Here is a 17,449-nt window from a genome sequence, read left to right on the forward strand (position 1 = left end):
CCATTTTTATACTGAAGTTCCTGACTTCCTACAAACCATATTCTGACTGATCCCATCGGTGGTATCATAAGGTCGGATTCTTGCACACATTTCCCCAACACACTCCCACCTTAAGCCAAGGAAAACAGCCCCATGTTCTTGGTGCTCCAAAATCCCCAGACGCTGCAGTTTGAACCATGAAATCAGCATCACTGGTCACAAGATCATAGGAAACGCTGGAATCCACTTACCAACACAAAAGCATTTACTCTTTTGTAACAGATCTCGATGGTACTACTGATCTTTAAGGTCTTTTCCAACCTGAGTAATTCTATGATTCTATAATGCACTACACAGAAATGGGTATACTTGGTTTATTCGTGACTTCCATTATGAACTTAAGACAATTTCCACTTCTTTTCAGATTATGTGAAAAGGATCCACAACAGGAGAAGCAGCAGAAAGCACTGGTGTTAAATATAGAAACAGTCCATTACAGACTGTAGAACCATTTACCAAGCTCCAGCTATTCACCTCTATAGTAATGAGCTTATGCACACTGTTAAAACTTCAGAAACCAGCACTGAAATAGTTAACAGGTGTTAGCACCTTCCTTGTTACTTTAAACAATGACAGGTTCTAGAACAAGAAAGGCACAAGGCCTGGTGGCTACCACAGATGGTAGAAGTGGAAGAAGCCAAGTGTACATTCTTCTGCCAAAGGGTTACTAGCTCTAGGCTAGCATTTGGAAGACTTACATTAGCAGTCATATAAGAATACTTTCAGATCGCTATATTATTTAACTGGTTAGAAATTGGAAAAGGCAGCTAAACTCCAAAGCCTGCTGGTAAGACAAAACAACATTTGCAGGTTTGGGGACACCCACACACAGCAAGGAAAGCCTGTTATTACAGCACCTTGTTGCACATAAGCTCAAAGTCTTTTGGCTAGAGAGAGAAATCACCATGGAACCAAAGTCAATACCAATTCCACCCCTGAATAGGATATGCTGCATATTTTAAGATGCTCTTCCTAGAGCTCAGCGGTGCTGAATTCCATACATCTTGCACAAATGCATGCAGTACACCCCGAGACTTCCAACAGCCCATAGCACAGCAGCTTGTGATGCACAAGACAGAGGAAAGCCTAAATACAGCTAGATTCAAACAGCTGCCATCAAATTCTATTCTGCAGAAGCATATAAGCCTGTAGCTCACACTTATCTTCTGTTGAGGGCTTACTGATAGACTGTATTACTAATTTAAAAGAATTACAAAGCAGCCTTAATATTTTTCTTTATTTTTTTTTTTATTAGGTTTATTATGACTTAGAGTTTCTATTACTCCAGTTGGGTAAACCACATTTGAGAATAAGTTTAACTGCAGGACTTCAGTTTCAGCCAAAATCATTTTTGCATTACTTTATTGTAATATAACTTTAAATTTAACATTTAAAACGTATTTCATTAATAAGCAAGCCAAGCTCAGTAGCTTCAGTGCAGGATGTACTGTATGTAACTTGCCGCACATTCATGTTAGATTGGATGTACATGGAGAAAAGACCTGTCAACTATATGATTCATAAGAGAAAGCAAAAATAAGCACTTCCTTAAAAATCAAACTAAACAGTCTTCAGTGTTTAACATCAACTTACTTCAGGCTCCAGGAGCTAGTTTTGATACCAGCAGAATGCTGCTCTCCAGAATTACACTTTTCTACACTGACGCAAGAAATAATCTTCAAAGCAAAAGGTACTGAGCTTTAACTTCTATTTTCTTGAGACAATCTGCTCTCCCATTTACCAGGTGAATATGTGCGTTTTGGATTATTCCAGCATGGTTAACAGAGCAAAAAAACAATCGGGGCTGAACAGAAAAACAAGTTGCCAAGTATTTAAGGTACAGGCAAAAAAAAAATATATATATATATATATCACTGCAATTAGTTTAAGACTGTTTTCTTCTCAAAGAAAAAAATGGCACAAATCAAAGAAAGCCAAATAAATGCAGTTTTGAGGGGTAGTAGACTGAAGTAATGGTTCGGAGCATTATAAGGATATAACTGCAAGGAAGGGGAGACAGTTTGCAATAGGCTCTGTGTATTTGGGCTAGATCAGAAACAGTGTTAACGGTTCAACCCCTGTATGCATAACTCTGGTATCAGCATGTTACCCTCACTACACATGAAGTGTTAGAAGTTGCAGAGCATGAACATCTCGGTTGTACAAGACAGTTAATGAATAAACAAAACAGATGAGTGCTTTCCACATGTGTCTTTTCTGGTCAGGATTCCAACCTGTTACTTTTCATTTTGTGAATCTCCATTTAGGACAGAGAAACTCCTCTATCAACAGCCAAATAAATACTAATGCTTAGATACTTAAAAGTTTCAGTTGCAAACGCAGTCAAATGAATACTAGCTTTATGCAGCTTTAATATTTCACATAAAATAAGTCTTATGAATCATAGTTAATAGCAGTAACTGAAACTAACGTATTCCAAGTCCTTCAGGTGATGTGCAAGTTTAGCTACGTAGCACAGGTAGGGAGTTTAGAACAGGTCTTACCATCTTGCTTTGCACAGTTCTTGCACTTGCCCCATATACAGAACCTCTAGCTACAGTGCTGTGCAAATGTTGACATCCTTATGAGCTCTTCATGTCAAGAAATAGGATGGAAGCACCACAGAGCAAGGAAGTTACACTCCTATGAGTCTTGAATTCTGAGTTTTTAAATATATCATTACTGTCTTGCCTCATCTACAACCACCAATGAAAGAACATCAGGGCAAAAAGGAGCAAGACTACAGTCAAGTCTGCCTCAAGTAACAAGGAATACAAAGATCTGACTCTACAATTACATAAGCAGAAGTCTTGAAGAGCTGTATGTTATGGAGCTCAAGGTGCCATATCTATTAAGTATGACACCTGAATTTAGCACTGTGGATCTAGAACAGCTGCATTTCATCCAAGAGGAGTCTATGCTTCCAGTTAAGCATATATACCACCTCACTAAACACCCTTTCCCAGCCTGCAGGTCTGGAGCTCCTTGTTTCCTTACTCCTCCTGTAAGATTCATTTCTTAGGCAGAGATTGAGGCCCTAAAAGCCATCTCCACCTGGAAAAAAAAAAAAACACAAAAAACTCCTACCTACATGTAAAAACAAAGTCCTTTGAGACTGATGTATCCATCCCCATTCAGAAACTGATTTGCAGCCCCATCAATCTTGATGCCTATTTCAGTTTTTGATAACACTTCCTTTATGGCAGAGTTTGATCCTATGAACGTAAGCTCAACACAAAAAGAAAGCCATTTATCCTTTTTAATTCATCCTTACAGCATGTTTATCCAGAGCTTTTTTAAAAATCAACTTCCAGTTTTAAATTATTTTCTTAGCACTTGACAGAACCTGCATGTCACCTCCCATGAAGGAGATGGCATCACAGAGAATCTAAAGTTAGTCCAAGTTCCCACTTGTGACCAGAAGTCTTACTTGTTAGACGATACCCTTCCTCCAACTACTCCCCCTCACTCCCTCTCCTCCCACCCCTCCCCAGCAATGGGCAATTACTTCACAAGAAATGTCAAATGGGATATGGGTGTACACAAAGCCTACCCTTCACTAATACTGAACAGAAAAGCCTACTTTCCAATTACAGGACATCTTCCTCTAAATTTAGGTCAGCACTGGTGCAGTCTGCACTGCGTATGGTTACCACAAGGATAATACCAATAAGTACATATATTTCCTCAAACTGAAGATTTAAAGTCTATGAAGTTAACTGGGGAAGTTTTATATTGCTACTTCAGAGCACTAAACACACAAAGTGAACCCAATAAAGATCCTTGTATTGATTCAATATTAAGTATTAATTGCATGACCATCATAGCACCTCTTTACATTATCACACAATCACCAGAATTATCAACTGCTTTTAAAACTAAAAAGGGTACAGTCCAATATTTATAACTTGCACACTGTTACTATAGAGAAACTAGGTGCATGGTACAGTGCTGCAAAAATGGAAGCCTGCAGTTTTGACAAAGATGCCAAGTCATGTTGTAGACAATTTCAGTCAAACTGGCAATACTGTTTAAGCAAATACTCAACACAGCAGGAAATAAAGGACAAAAAAAGCATTCTATAACCAAATAAACGTCTGAAATTTCCTTTCCCTTTAAGAATACAAGTAAGGTCACTTTTAGCCTTGGAACAGATACATGTTCGCCTATGATGATCTTGCTAACTACTACACAATATCTGATGTCCTCTGCTAAGAATATAGTTTAAGAAAGCCGCAGATACAAGAGGCGTCTAATGTAATACCTAAAATTTTTTTATGGCAAATATTGAATTTGTCTTAAACAGTGAATATGGGAAGATGGCCTCATGTTTCCTTTTCAATAGTACTCTGAGGATCAAGTGGCTTTCAAGCAGCATGGTGGGTTTGAAATTTATGCAGTTTAGATCATTCTGTTGCGTTTATGAGTTGGTGAGTCTGTAATGACATCGCCACACTGGGCTGAGGTACGCTTTCTAGTTCCACCATTGTCCAAGTGGAGTGCCATTTCTTCTGATATGAAAGTGTTCAAATCAACATCATGAAGTCCGTTTCTCCTTCGACTAGCATTGGAACCACTGCTCACGTGAGTAGGAGAGCCTGGGGTACTTGAGCGGACACTTATACTAGCCATTGCACCACTAAGACCTAAGGGAAGAAAAGAAAGAATGTTTAGGACATGCAGCCAAGAAAGTAACTTCCTGTGTGTACAGGAACAACATTTATCTGACTTAGTGATACATTACAAGCACTTCATCCTATTATTTGTGCTCCACACACTTGAAGGCCAGGAATCACCCTCCCAGCTTTTTGCCATCCCTTCTTAGCTTTCGGTACAAGAGAACAGAGAAGCTAGAAAAGCTCCTTCTTACAGAATTTAAAGTGAGTTTATACACCAGGTTGTAGCAGCACACAACAGTAAGCACTAGTTCTGTAAGCAGATGACGTGCTAGTCAGTGTGAAAATACTCAAAGGAAGGGTAGTCTACTCCATGTGACAGCTTCAACTTAAGCCATTTCTGACACAGGAGGAAACTTTCCCTACTGCTGGAATTAATTACAAAGTTGACTTAGTCTTGTTTCATAATCCCCTTAATTTCTAAAGGAAACAAGATGACAGCACAACACAGGTTTGTAAAGCAACTGATTTAAAATTATTTAAGTAAAAACAATTGCAGGGCTGCCATTATTAGCCAACATATTAGTATTCAGAGCACTTAAAGCAGGAAAGCAAGACCACATGTCAATTGACCAGAATTAACTACTGGCAGATTTGCTCCAAAGCAGCGTGACAGGCTCCCTGCTATCACTATGCTTTGTAACACTTCAATAATAACCTGAACAGAAGTGAAAACTTCTTACTAATTATCAGATTCTAAAGCCATCTGCAGTGATGGCAGGTTGATACACAAGTCATGACAGGACAGGTTAGCCAGATTCACTCTACATCACTGTAAAAATAACACCAGACAACAAGATCTACTTTATGTGGAGTATTTTATGCAATGTCCACTAAGAGCTAATAGCTTGTGCTCCCTTAGAGCTTCTGCTGACAGCCACAGTGAATGTTCCAATGACTTAGAAGCACAGTTTTAAGCCTGATGAGAATCCCACAGGGTTTTAACAACATTAAAATTCTTTAATCCAAAATGACAAAGTATTTAAAAAACAGAAGCCCCTTCAATGAAAAAATAGGCCAAAGCCAAAGTTTGTTCTGGTACTCTCAGAATTCAGGTTGAGCTTAAATTTGAAGCCATTAAAATGAGACTCCTATATATCGGCAAAATAAAGCAAAGCACCCAACCAATGACACAAATACCCAAACAAAAAAAAGATGCACAAAAGTTAAGCAGGTAAGAAATCACCACACAATTCAAAGACAGCAGAAAGTTTAATGTCAACTGACACAGCATTAGGAAGAACATTCCATCCTGTACAACTCAACTGGAAAAACAAAACAGTGCACAGAGGGTAGATGCTCCTGATGCTTTCAAACCCAAACTGTTTGCCAATGGTTCTCCACAGCACTAATCCCTAACAGAACTGCTGTAAACACACAGGTTCAGCACTGTTACTTCCACAACTGACAGTTCACATCACTCTGTCACTGACTGTTCTGTACAGCTCATGATCAAGGGACCTCTATTTTTTTTACAAAAACTAAAGCCAAAACTGATCTGTGAGGTGAGAAACCATTTTTCAGTCATCACTCAAGAACTACATTTTTAACTGTTCTTAAGAAGAGACTTTCAAATACCACACATTGTTTAAAGCCATAGGTACACTTCTTAATTCTGACTTGTATATCTACTACACTACAGCATTCTAACACTGAGCATTGCAAGCAATGCCACAGGCAGACATTCACTTCTCAGTATTTAGCTAATACCAAATCACTACAAATTTAGACTCAGAACCAGCATCTCTCTCAGAGGCTACTCTGAAGCTTATGAACTTTAATCAAGCCTGGTGTCAAAGGCAGTGAAGTAGCTTCAAATCAGCTGCTACAAAGATCAGAATACAATGATACTGTAACATAACAAGTACTTCTAGTTACAGTTTAATTTTCCATCTCATAGTAGATCAGTTAAATATCTGTAGGTCATCATTAGTATGCAAACAGCCTCACCATGGAGTGACAGTTTTGTATCGTTACCAGCAGTTGCCATATTACGTAGCACTATACATCAATCTAATGTCAAGTGAAACTTTTACATCAATTTAAGACTAGGCAAACTAGTACAGAAGAGAAAAAACAAGACATGCTGAAACACTGAATTGCCATTTCACATAATGTCACTGAAGGCAATCAGCAATGTAATCAAAAAGATCTGAACCTATTTCAGGATGAATGATCCACTGTTCATTTCTTAGAGGAAAGGTGTTGTCATGCAAGAGGAAAATCTCAGAAAACCCATTTATTGAGAATTACTTCAAGTTTTTAGTGTATTCTGAGAGCATTTAAGCTAAGCAGTTAGGTTAGCTTAGTAATAGATACTACACAGTAAGATGACATGACGAGTAACATCATTTAACAACTTCACTGTGATTAACAGGACCTAATCACAGGCACTTCAGTTTTACCTACAAAACAGTACCGATTCAATAGCTAAGTTGTTTTTACTTATCTCATTACCCCATGATCACTGCTGAAATCTCCCATGGCTTTTTGCAGGAGAAATCTATAAGAAGCCTTTAAGAAAGGATGCATAGTTCTCCTTTTTTGGGACTTAAATAGATTTGAGGGCATTGTCTGAAATTTTTGATAGTATTCATTACTTTCTCAGTTCCACTATTTTTTCTCTTATGAAATACCACATGGATGACTTTTGTGAAATTACTGATATCTGAAGGGTGGCTTAGAGCACTTACTATAACACTATTAGTAAAAGTTACAGTACAGAAAGGATATTAGTTCAGTAACATTGGTTACAATTAAGTACGTACTCTTCAAGCTTATCAAATCACTAGAATGCTTGGCTAAACATTCATGCTTCATGGAGAATTAAATGTTCAGCATAAGTAAATGTGTTTTAGAGTTGGCAGTTTTATTTACACTAACCTAACTGAAGCTTCATAAACCACAACCTGTTTCATCTGCACTGTAGCCACGTTCACAATGACTTCAGCATAGTCGTAGCATGAACTACTGTTTCCAGATGTTTTGATCAGCAAGGATTAAAAGGAATATTCATTCACACTTGAAGTATGACCAAAGCAACAAACAGTTAACTTCACCAAAATCTTTCTCACTACCACATTCTGTCTAATTACTGCTACACAACAAGTTCCAGCAACACAACCTCATGATATGTATACATAATCTTCATGTCAAATTTAATCCTATCCAGCTCATCTAAACTCTACTCTCCTGTGGTCTCTGTCAGTTGCTTCCTTCTCCACTTTTTAATACTAATTTGTAATATAAAACAGATGGTAAGACAAGACAAAACCTCACGGACATTTAGAATCTTTATGAGTCAAGCTGCATATTTCCATATGGCAGAGTAAGAGTTTAGCTCAAAGGGACTGAATCAATGCCATGTCAACACTCAGTCTACCAAGCAAAAACCCTTGTGTTTCTTCACTGAGCTCTTGTCTACCAATGCATCACTTTAAGTAAGTGTACTGAACTACAAGGCTTCTTAGTATTGCCTTCCTGAGTTGCTGCTCCCTTCAAATACAAGGCATTCTCTCCCACAGTTCTGGAGAAGTGGATTTTAGAGTACAGACTCCACATTGCATATACATCTGACAGAATCTCAGCCCCACACTGGAAGATCAAAGCATCATTTCAGACTGCAGGACAACCAGCACCTTCATGCAGCCTCGGAGGCAGACTGCATCCTACCTATTAATAAGGCAGAAAGTGATCTGACAGTCATAATGTCTAGAAGTTGACATGTATCAGATCAATTTGATGTAACCTTTGTTTGAAAACTCTTCTCTCACACATGCACATTGAGGAAGATGCATCTATGTCTATACTGACTGCTTTTCTTATTAGGGTTGGATGAAAACTGCAAACTCATGTTTGAGGAGCTGAACAATAGTAGTATTTTATCCTTCTCACTTCCAGGAATACACTTCACCACTTGTAACTCTAAGAAAAATCCACTTGAGCTGCAGGGTACAACAGCGTACTTTACCTTAACTACTTCCCAAATTTTAAGTGCTGAGTAAAGCTTTTAACAGTTAGTTTCAAGTGAGATTGTATTTCAAAGAGTGCCCTCCAGCACACCAATAATGCAGAGTTGCCATCAAGGGCAAACATTTTTACTTGCCAGTTTGCAAGATTCATTCTTTGGTACCCAGAAGTTACACTAAAGGAGTTCAGTAACAGATGCACACAGTAGAAATGCTGTAACAGAAGCAAGAGAAAAGGAAGCTCACTATGAATTCCTCCCCCCACCCCCAAGTTCATACAGCTCTTCTTGATCATTCTGCTTTTAAAACAGGAGTAAAGTTTACCCGTATGTGAATAGTACCACAAAACTAAGTTCAGGGTTCAAACTGCCTAGCTTTCATCAGTAAAGCAGTTTAATCACCTTGCTGAGTTATAATACATGCCAGACAAGGATCAAAATGCAAGAAAAGTTTAAAACTGCAGTTTTAGGAAGACATGCAGATGCAGCAAAAGGTTTTCAAGATTCAATTAGAGATACTCTAGTTTTATTTTAAGGAATACACCTAGAGCTGCACACAGCTTGCCAGGAAGTATTAAACTACATCACTATACAGCTTCTTCTCTAAGTTTTCAGATTTAAAACAAAATATTGAGATTAAAGTACAGTACTTCCTCTCTAAGTAGTAAGATCAGCAAACTGAAGGATCTAGGCCTTCAGCCATGCCACTATCCCCTTCTAAGCACCAACAATAAGCCACGTAAAGGAATTTCAGAGCCTTATTCTGTACTTTAAACTCATACCTGTTTTACAAACCACAGCACATTAAGCAGCAAGTTTCTGTATTGCCCCTAACTCTGACTCAGCCCATCCATGTCACTAATAGAGGAATCCTCCTCTTCCACAGAAAGCCTTCTAGCACAAAACCCTTTTACACACCAGTCAAAAATTCCACTTACAGCCTTATTCCTGAACACTTGCTGAAGTTGCTACTCACTACATTTACTCACAGCATCTAGAAGTAGCACACCACTTCAGCAGCCTGCCAAGGACACAGATACACAGCCCTAAATTAATGTACAAAAGTAATTTGCAGGTTTAAAAAAACAAACAAAAACAAAGCAGTCCTAAACTGACCAACAATAAACAGGAACAAAGATTGGGAGATTTTATCATCACTTCCTCAGTGTTAAAGAAAAAGGCAAGAAGGAGATGGAAGGTGACAAATTGTAGGTACTAGCCTAAAAACAGTCATGGGGCCCTACACAAGTCTAGTGACTGAAAGAGGAATACAAACAGCATGTGTCATATCAGACTGAAACTGATATCACAAGAAACTAATCCAGAAGGTGACTGACACATAACCCTGTCCACCAGCTGATTAAGGGGAAGAGCACATTTCTAGTCCCTCCCACAGTACTATCAGAGCAAACTTCCTACCCTGCTCATGAACCTTATTCGTTTCATATTCCAAACTTTACACGCAGAAGTTCCACCTCACATGCTGCAAAATGACTTCCATGAACCACCACTATATTAAGCAGAGGTTGGAAAAACAAGGACACGAAAATAACTTCAGTGAATACCCAACAATAACTCTCCTTAAAAGTGCTCCATGTTTAAGTGACTTGGTAAGCTTTTACTTAAAGCAAACTGCACAGAATTTAACAATAAAAAAAACACCAAAACTTCCCTTCTGAAACTAAAGTCTGCTTATCATTCTGTATTACATGAGAGTCAGCTTTTGCAGCTGTCCTCCTCATGAAATCCACTTAACCTACTGAATAAACAATACTGGTACACAGAGTTCTCTAATCACCTTCCAATATGAGAAGGAAAACTGCCAAAAAAACATGATCAGGTGTAAGCATGGTTCACTGAAATGGCAACAGAGCAGCCAATACCACGAAGTGATAGCCTAATTCTGGTAACAGCGTAGGGCTTATTCATCTTGAAAAACTGCCGTAGCAAAGACCACATTTTAAGGAATGTACTTAACTACCTAAATCCTACTCCTTACCAGAAGTAATATGATAAAGTTAATATTTTTCTCCACAGATATTTCTAGACAGTTTTATCTTTGCGTCTTACAATCAGTCTATTATGAGCTCAAAGTATCTGCTACCCCTTAGAAATGTTATAAGGCATAATAAAATCTAAAGGTGAACTGCTTATTTTCACCTCAGGACCATTTTCTTTATCACTTGCTGGATTGAAGTTCAAAGCAGAATTAGCTGCTGATCATTCGTAACTTTTTAAAAGCTATACCACCACTGTTAAAAACAGCAAGGAAGTTCATTATGAATCAACTTGGAGTACATTTTTAAGAAGTGAACCAGGAATGAGAGCTGAGCAGGACTCCTGCAGTGAGGGGAACCTACAGCATCCCTCTCCATGACACTTGCTGGAGCAGAATACCTCTTTATTATCCTTGCACCGAAAAAACATGGGCACTAAGAGGATCCCCAAAGATACTTTGAAACTGTTAATTCCTTCTTCATGTACCCCACATAAATCTGTTAGTTACTACTAGTCAAAACTTAACATTTCACTAGTTGCAAGCATAGTAATGCCATTTCCCAAGAATTCTATTTACTTAAGCATTGATACAAATATTCTGCAGCCGTGAACTCTTAACAACACACCTCATTCATAATACCTGATCATGCAACTTTTTAGTAGCTACCAAGTCTTTCACATACAGAAAGCTCTTAGGGAATTAGGTAGACACCTTCAACTGGAACATTGAGTACATCACATCACAGTATCAGTGACCAAAATCCAAAGCATAAGAGGAAGACATGCTTTATGAATTCCCACCCAGTTTTAACCAAGTAGTATTGAAAAATTACTGTTACCATGCAGAGCTATGGCTTCACGGAAGGGTTGCAAATCAGTCTCTACAGATGAGCTAGTTTCTGTTGAAGTAGCTCGGTTAGGGGATACTACAGTCAGTCTTGGAGGAGCTCTAGAATTTCTTGGAGGAGGAACTTTTCCACAAAGGAAGCTGATCAAGTCTTCTCTACGAATAGTTCTTCTGCGTTTTTTAACCCAAGCTAACACATCCTTATTCCGACGCTGATAGCCAATCTGAATTCCTACATCAAAGCTTCGCTGATGGGCATCCACACTTTCTGCAAGAAGACAGAAAAGTATTCTTAGTAAATAATGCAGATGGAACAAAACATACAGTATGGTACACCACTGACATGACTTACTTTCAGTCAAAAGAAATAAGCATGTCTTCTACAGGTTACTGTAATACAGTACCAAGTTTGCTAGCAGTGAAAATAAGTTATTAAAACTAAGAAATATTAATTAAAATGAGTTAATTAGTTCCCCTTCCTCCCCCTCTCCACCTTTACAAGTCAGAATGTTAAACTCCTCAGCAATAGCATTTATTTGCTATACCCGAGGTTAACACTAGAGCACAATGAAACCACACTGTATTAACATTAGAAGCATCCTTTGGGCTGGTCTAAGGCTTAAACCAGCAGGCACGCATCTGCTTAACAAACTTTCTGTGCACTCCTAAAGTACATCAGCAGAGTTAGGAAACTGCACAGAAAAGAATCAACTATTTTCTTGATGCTAACAGATGCGCAATTTTCAGAAGATTCCCATTTTAGAGTCCTAGCTTAATCCAAATTCTACATAGAGGAAATTTATGGGAGGCCATAGTTTTGAATCTAGCTAAAAACAGCATTTCTGACATCTTTCAATTAGGCTTCTTTTGTAAATACATTACCTAAGATTTTCCTTCCCCATTTAGGAATCAATTACAAATCTGACATACAAAAACATTGAATAGGTATTACTTACAATTAATCCTGCCAGAAAATGCAGTTTTATTTGCCATTGATGCAATTGGTTATCTGCACATAACAGTTAACTTCATCTCTAACAAACACTATTTACTTGTATTACATTGTTCTCAAACTACAGCAAGATCTTAAACTGACAGCCAAGAAGTACTATCAGCAAGTTTCAGAACAGGTGGACAAATCATATTCTTTACTCAAGTATGTTGATCTTGTTCACCATGAAAACCACTGCCATGTTGGCTCTCACTACATTCAAAGCTAAAATAGTACCCACTACAACACAATTCACTTGACTTCCAGATTTGTTTTTAAACTTAAAGGTAGAAGAAACTGCTTTGGAATTCTTCCCTTACTAATGAAGTCCAACATAAAAGCCATTTCCTCAAAACAGTATTGAGATTTATGAACAGCTGTCCCAGATATTGGTTTACATGTAAACAGTGATATACACATCTAATCTATTTCTCACATAGAAGAATGAGAATAACCACTTATTAATCTTGGACATTATTTTAAGGCACCATTGGATGGCCCATAAAGTAGTGCTAAAAAAACTTCCAAGTAGCTATATCTCAAATATAGCACAACTTACCAAGCAAGGAAATACCAGATCATTTCATTGGAAACAACACAAAGTATATTCAGTACAATAACATTACCTTCATGCACTCTTTTTTAGAATACTTTCCTAAGCTGCTTTGCAATCAAAAGACTGAAAGATATACAACAGCTAACTGCTGTCAAAGCAATGACAACTCAGATTCCTCCAGCCATTTTAACTCCATACCATCTCTGACTTCAACGCAGTAGGGCAACAACCCAAACACCTCAGAGCTAGTCTGGAGGCTGATCACAGCCCTTTAATCCCTTCCTGAAATACCTTGAGAAAGCCCTGAGAGATGAAGAACCCAGCTCTACATCAACAGGCCTGCGCTCCTTGTATCCAAGAACACTTGACAAAGGGCTAACTAAGGTCACTTATGAGGACGACCACTGTCACCATACTCTAGGCAAATTTCAAGCATCATTACCCTAGGAAAGATCAGGCATTAAAACCTACAACTGTTTTGTTCACAAAGACTGACAAGATGTACAAGCAGTCCAGTTACCTACATTTCACAGTTACAAACGTTATTCAATAATAAGGCAAACTGTGGGCTCAAAAATCAGATTGACTAAAATCCTACCTTACAAACCAGATATTCAGTTCTTTAAGTAGAAATCCACAACCCAGGTCTTCTAGTTGTGGTACAATAATGAATTTTATTTTGAAGAAAAATGCTAATATACATGAAATTGGCCCTACACACTGCTTCTTACATTGCTCCCATTAAAGGCTTCGATGCACTGAAGTTACCAAACCAGAAACCTGATGGGGCAAGGGGAAGCTGGTAACATTTGGCTCACAGCACCTAACACTTCAATGTTTTGTCAAAATTCCTTTGACATAACTATTACTGAATGCGTGAGGAAGCCAGAGGAGGTTTTTAAAGAGTAATTTTGTTTAATACTCAAGGCAAACTCACATTAATGGACTCTTTACTTGCAAGGTACACCATGGTCTAGATGACCCTAGGCATGTTCTTCCACCTTCTAAGTGGATTCACTTTGGAATCAAGTGAGGACTTGAAAAAAGACTGTAGTTTTGAGTAACCAAGCACTTCAGTCTGTTTAAGAGAGGTTTCAGACACTCCTTTCTGAAGTATTACACACTACCTGCCTGAAGACGCTTCCTACTTGAATTCTAGTTTCCCTAAGCACTGAGAAACTACATATTCTGCCCTTAAGCATATTATAGCAGGGAAAAAAAATAGGACTCCTTTAACTTGATTACCTTTAACCCAAGTCATTTAAGCAAAAATTAAACAGCCTTTGACTCTGTAGCAAGGACACTGGAAAGGACATCATCATTTGCAACTAACTAATAATTCCAGACAATTTACTACCCGCTGCTCCTCTAGCGCCATGCTCAAGACACTATATGGAGCCAGTCCATGTTTCAGCAGCCCTCTCCCTCAGGAAGAGCATCTACCCCATAAGATAACGGGTTGCCCCTTTACACATCTGACAACACAGTATTCATACACACCTCTTGCAAGAGAGATCTCTGCTAGTGAGAATTATTTATCTACAGTTGCTTTTTGCATCCTCCACACCCCTCAAAAACCTGATAAGCCAAAATCATGCTAAGCTCAAGCAAATCCCACAAACCAGGAAATTCAAGACAAATGAAAAACTTGCAGGGTGTACGACAAGCCGTGCTGTACAGAACAAGAAAAACACTCTCAGAATTATAAGAAAAATAACAATTTGAAACTCAAGAGTGCATCTTCCTTCCTAGTAAGGGAAGGCAGTTAATAACAGGATTCACACTTGCCAAGTTCATCCTCTGCTCATACAAAACCAATGGACAATCCTTCTGAAGCCAAGAGCTCTTGTACCAATTGGAAGAACAGCAGAGTTCAGAAACAGATCTTGACAAGTCAAGTCAAACAGCACAGCCATAAGTACAAGGGGCACTTACCAAAGCTTTGGCTAAGAACACTCTCTTACAACCACCCTAATGAGAGGGAACAACATTCAGGTGCTTAAAATAAAGCAGGAGACTTCTGCAAGGCTTACTCAAAAAGCCTCACTGCCACAAGAACAAAGTTTTGCTCTTTAAAAAAGGTTTACGTGCAGTTTTTTCACAAGCACTAAACCCAACTTACACTTCAGTCAAAAAGCACACACATTAGACTGACATCACAGCATTTAACACACCACAAAATAAAAGCTACGTAGGACACTTTAAGTCCCTCAGAAGCTCTTGCACTCTTCCCTTGAATCGTAAGAGACACACTAAGAACACCCCCTTTCAAGGGTCTCAAAACAAAACAGCTTTTAACTTGTTAGTCACTGACATGAGGCAACAGAAAAGATTCAACTGCTGTCAGCTAAAATGGCACAGGGAAAACTCTCAAGATTCAGGAAGCAGTCTCGGGCTAGATTTTATCATGGTGAATAAGAGACATTAACAGGCCCTGCTTATGAGTAAGCCGGGGCAGGAGGCCGAGCAGGCCCGGCTCAGCGAGAGGGCCACGGGCAGCAGCCCCTTACCTTTGTAGAGGTTGGTGACCGCAGTGGCCGCGTTCTGGAAAGGGACCCAAAGGGAGAGCCCCGGCTGCTGGCACACCCGGTCTGCAGGGAGGGAAGGACACACGCTGTTTATTTTGGAGTCGCTAACTCCGAACGGCCATGTTAGGTTTCGCCATTTTGTTCCACCTTCTGAGGGCGGCTCGGCAGCGGGACCGGGAAGGGCGGCCGGCCGTCGGGCCGGGCTCGGCGGCTGCTCCCGCGGCCGCACAGGGAAGCGCCGAGCCCTGCCCCCGCCCGCAACCCCACCGCACAATGGGGCCGGCTCCGCACTTCGCCATTTTGTCGGCGCTTCTTCCCCGGGCTGGGCGGCAGCCGCCGCCGGCAGAGCCGCCCGTCCCCGCCCCGCCCGCCCCCCGGAGCCCGAGGTTCACCTCCGCGGGGCTTACCCCGCCGCCCGGCCTCCCCCGCGGCGGCGGCTCCGCCGGAGCGCCCGGAAGGGCCCCGCGCCACCATCCCAGGCCGAGCCCTCCGCCGGCGGCCGCGAAGGGCGACGTTCCTTGGCCGCAGACGCCCTCACGCCATTTTGTTTTCCCGTCCGCCTCCATGGACGGGCGCGGAGCCCCCCGGGCCGGAAGCCCGCTCCTCCCCCTGCCCGGGCCGTCTCGCCGCCACATCCCCTTTGTGGGGCCGCGGTCCCGCTCCCACCCCGCCCAGCGGCCCCGCACCGCCGCCCCCAGGTCGAGCCCCGCCGTCCCCGCCGCCCTCCCCCGCCCTAGCCGTTCCCCCCCCGGCCGCTCACCCTTGTACAGCTGGGCCACGGCGGTGGCCGAGTTCTGGAAGAGGTGCCACAGCTTCTGCTGCTTGTGTTCGGGCTGCGCCGCCGCCTCGTCCTGCAGCTCCGGCGCCAGCGCCTCCTCCTGCTCGGCCTCGGCGAGACACTGCCGCTCCCACTTGCTGAACCAGTGCTCGGGCCCGTGCTCCTGGATTTCTGCCTCCCCTTCCTCCTTCTTGTCCTCCATCCTCCGGCCGGCTCCGCGACCCCTCCGCCTCCCCGAAGGCCCGGCCCCGCCGAACAGCCGCGCGATCCCTTCTTCCTCCTCCGCCGGCCCAGCCCTACCTTACCCCCATGCCGCCGGGCCCAGCCGGCGCGTGCCCCAGCTCCAAACACACTGAGCGACGGCGCCGCCCCGAGCGCAATAAAAGCCCGGCGGAGCCGCCCGGGAACGCGCAGCCGTCCAACTCCGCCCCGCAGCGCCATTGGACACCCCTACCCCGGCACCGCCGGTTTGAACGGCTGCACTGCGCGGCACTGGTTCAGACGCACGTCAATCCGGAGATACGTCACGGAAGGGGCGGGGCCAAGCGGCAGATGGGTTGTGTCGTCATCGACTCGTGCGCAGACGTTGCCGGCCGCGCGGCGCAGGCGCAGTGCCGTCCCTCGCCGCCTCGTCGCGACCTCGCCCCTCCCCCTGGCGTGAGGCACGGCCCGGGGAAGGCCCCGCCCGCCGCCGGGTCCGAGAGCCTGAGGCCGAGATGCGGCTGCGCGGGCGGGCGAGCTGAGGGCAGGGTGGGTTTGCTGCTCTTCCGTATCGACGTTGGGGCGGAGTAAGGTGATGCCCCGCCTCGGGTTTCCCCCCGCTTTTGGTACGGGGAGGAGGAGGCGAAGACCGTAAGCGTCAGCCGGCCGCGTCCTGACCTGCTGGAGGGGCGGATGTTCGCCCGACGGATGGCTGCCGCCCGCCGGGAAGATGGCCGCCGGCCGCGCGCGTCGCCGTGCCTCAAGGCTCAGCAGGCCCGGCTGCTGCGCAGGGTGCGTGGTGTGGGCCCAGAGGGAAGCGAGGAGCACTTGTACCCTGCTGGCTCTTTTCCTGCGGTTTCTATATTCT

At 42.2% G+C, this 17,449-nt stretch overlaps 1 protein-coding gene across 1 annotated transcript; it reads right to left on the reverse strand.

Annotated features, from left to right (window-relative positions):
- Window positions 1-1,295: 1,295 nt before the first annotated feature.
- Window positions 1,296-16,761, reverse strand: HAPSTR1 (HUWE1 associated protein modifying stress responses). Its single transcript, XM_072349438.1, has 4 exons — window positions 16,363-16,761; window positions 15,585-15,665; window positions 11,520-11,795; window positions 1,296-4,685 (listed from the first exon to the last, which is right to left on the reverse strand). Exons 1-4 carry the CDS (start codon window positions 16,580-16,582, stop codon window positions 4,441-4,443), a joined length of 822 nt encoding a protein of 273 aa, XP_072205539.1. The 5' UTR covers window positions 16,583-16,761; the 3' UTR covers window positions 1,296-4,440.
- Between the last annotated feature and the right edge of the window lie 688 nt (window positions 16,762-17,449).

The sequence above is a fragment of the Excalfactoria chinensis genome, chromosome 14 (genome assembly GCF_039878825.1).
Source record: "Excalfactoria chinensis isolate bCotChi1 chromosome 14, bCotChi1.hap2, whole genome shotgun sequence".
Classification (NCBI taxonomy): domain Eukaryota; kingdom Metazoa; phylum Chordata; class Aves; order Galliformes; family Phasianidae; genus Excalfactoria; species Excalfactoria chinensis.

Bases quoted from the DNA above. Each gene is read 5' to 3' on its own strand.
- HAPSTR1 (XM_072349438.1), bottom strand. From the start codon at position 16,582: ATGGAGGACAAGAAGGAGGAAGGGGAGGCAGAAATCCAGGAGCACGGG. The intron at 11,796-15,584 runs GTAAGGGGCTGC...GTCTTCTTGCAG, and splicing joins GGTCACCAACCTCTACAAAG to AAAGTGTGGATGCCCATCAG. The intron at 4,686-11,519 runs GTAACAGTAATT...TTCTTCCCTTAG, and splicing joins TGAAGCCATAGCTCTGCATG to GTCTTAGTGGTGCAATGGCT.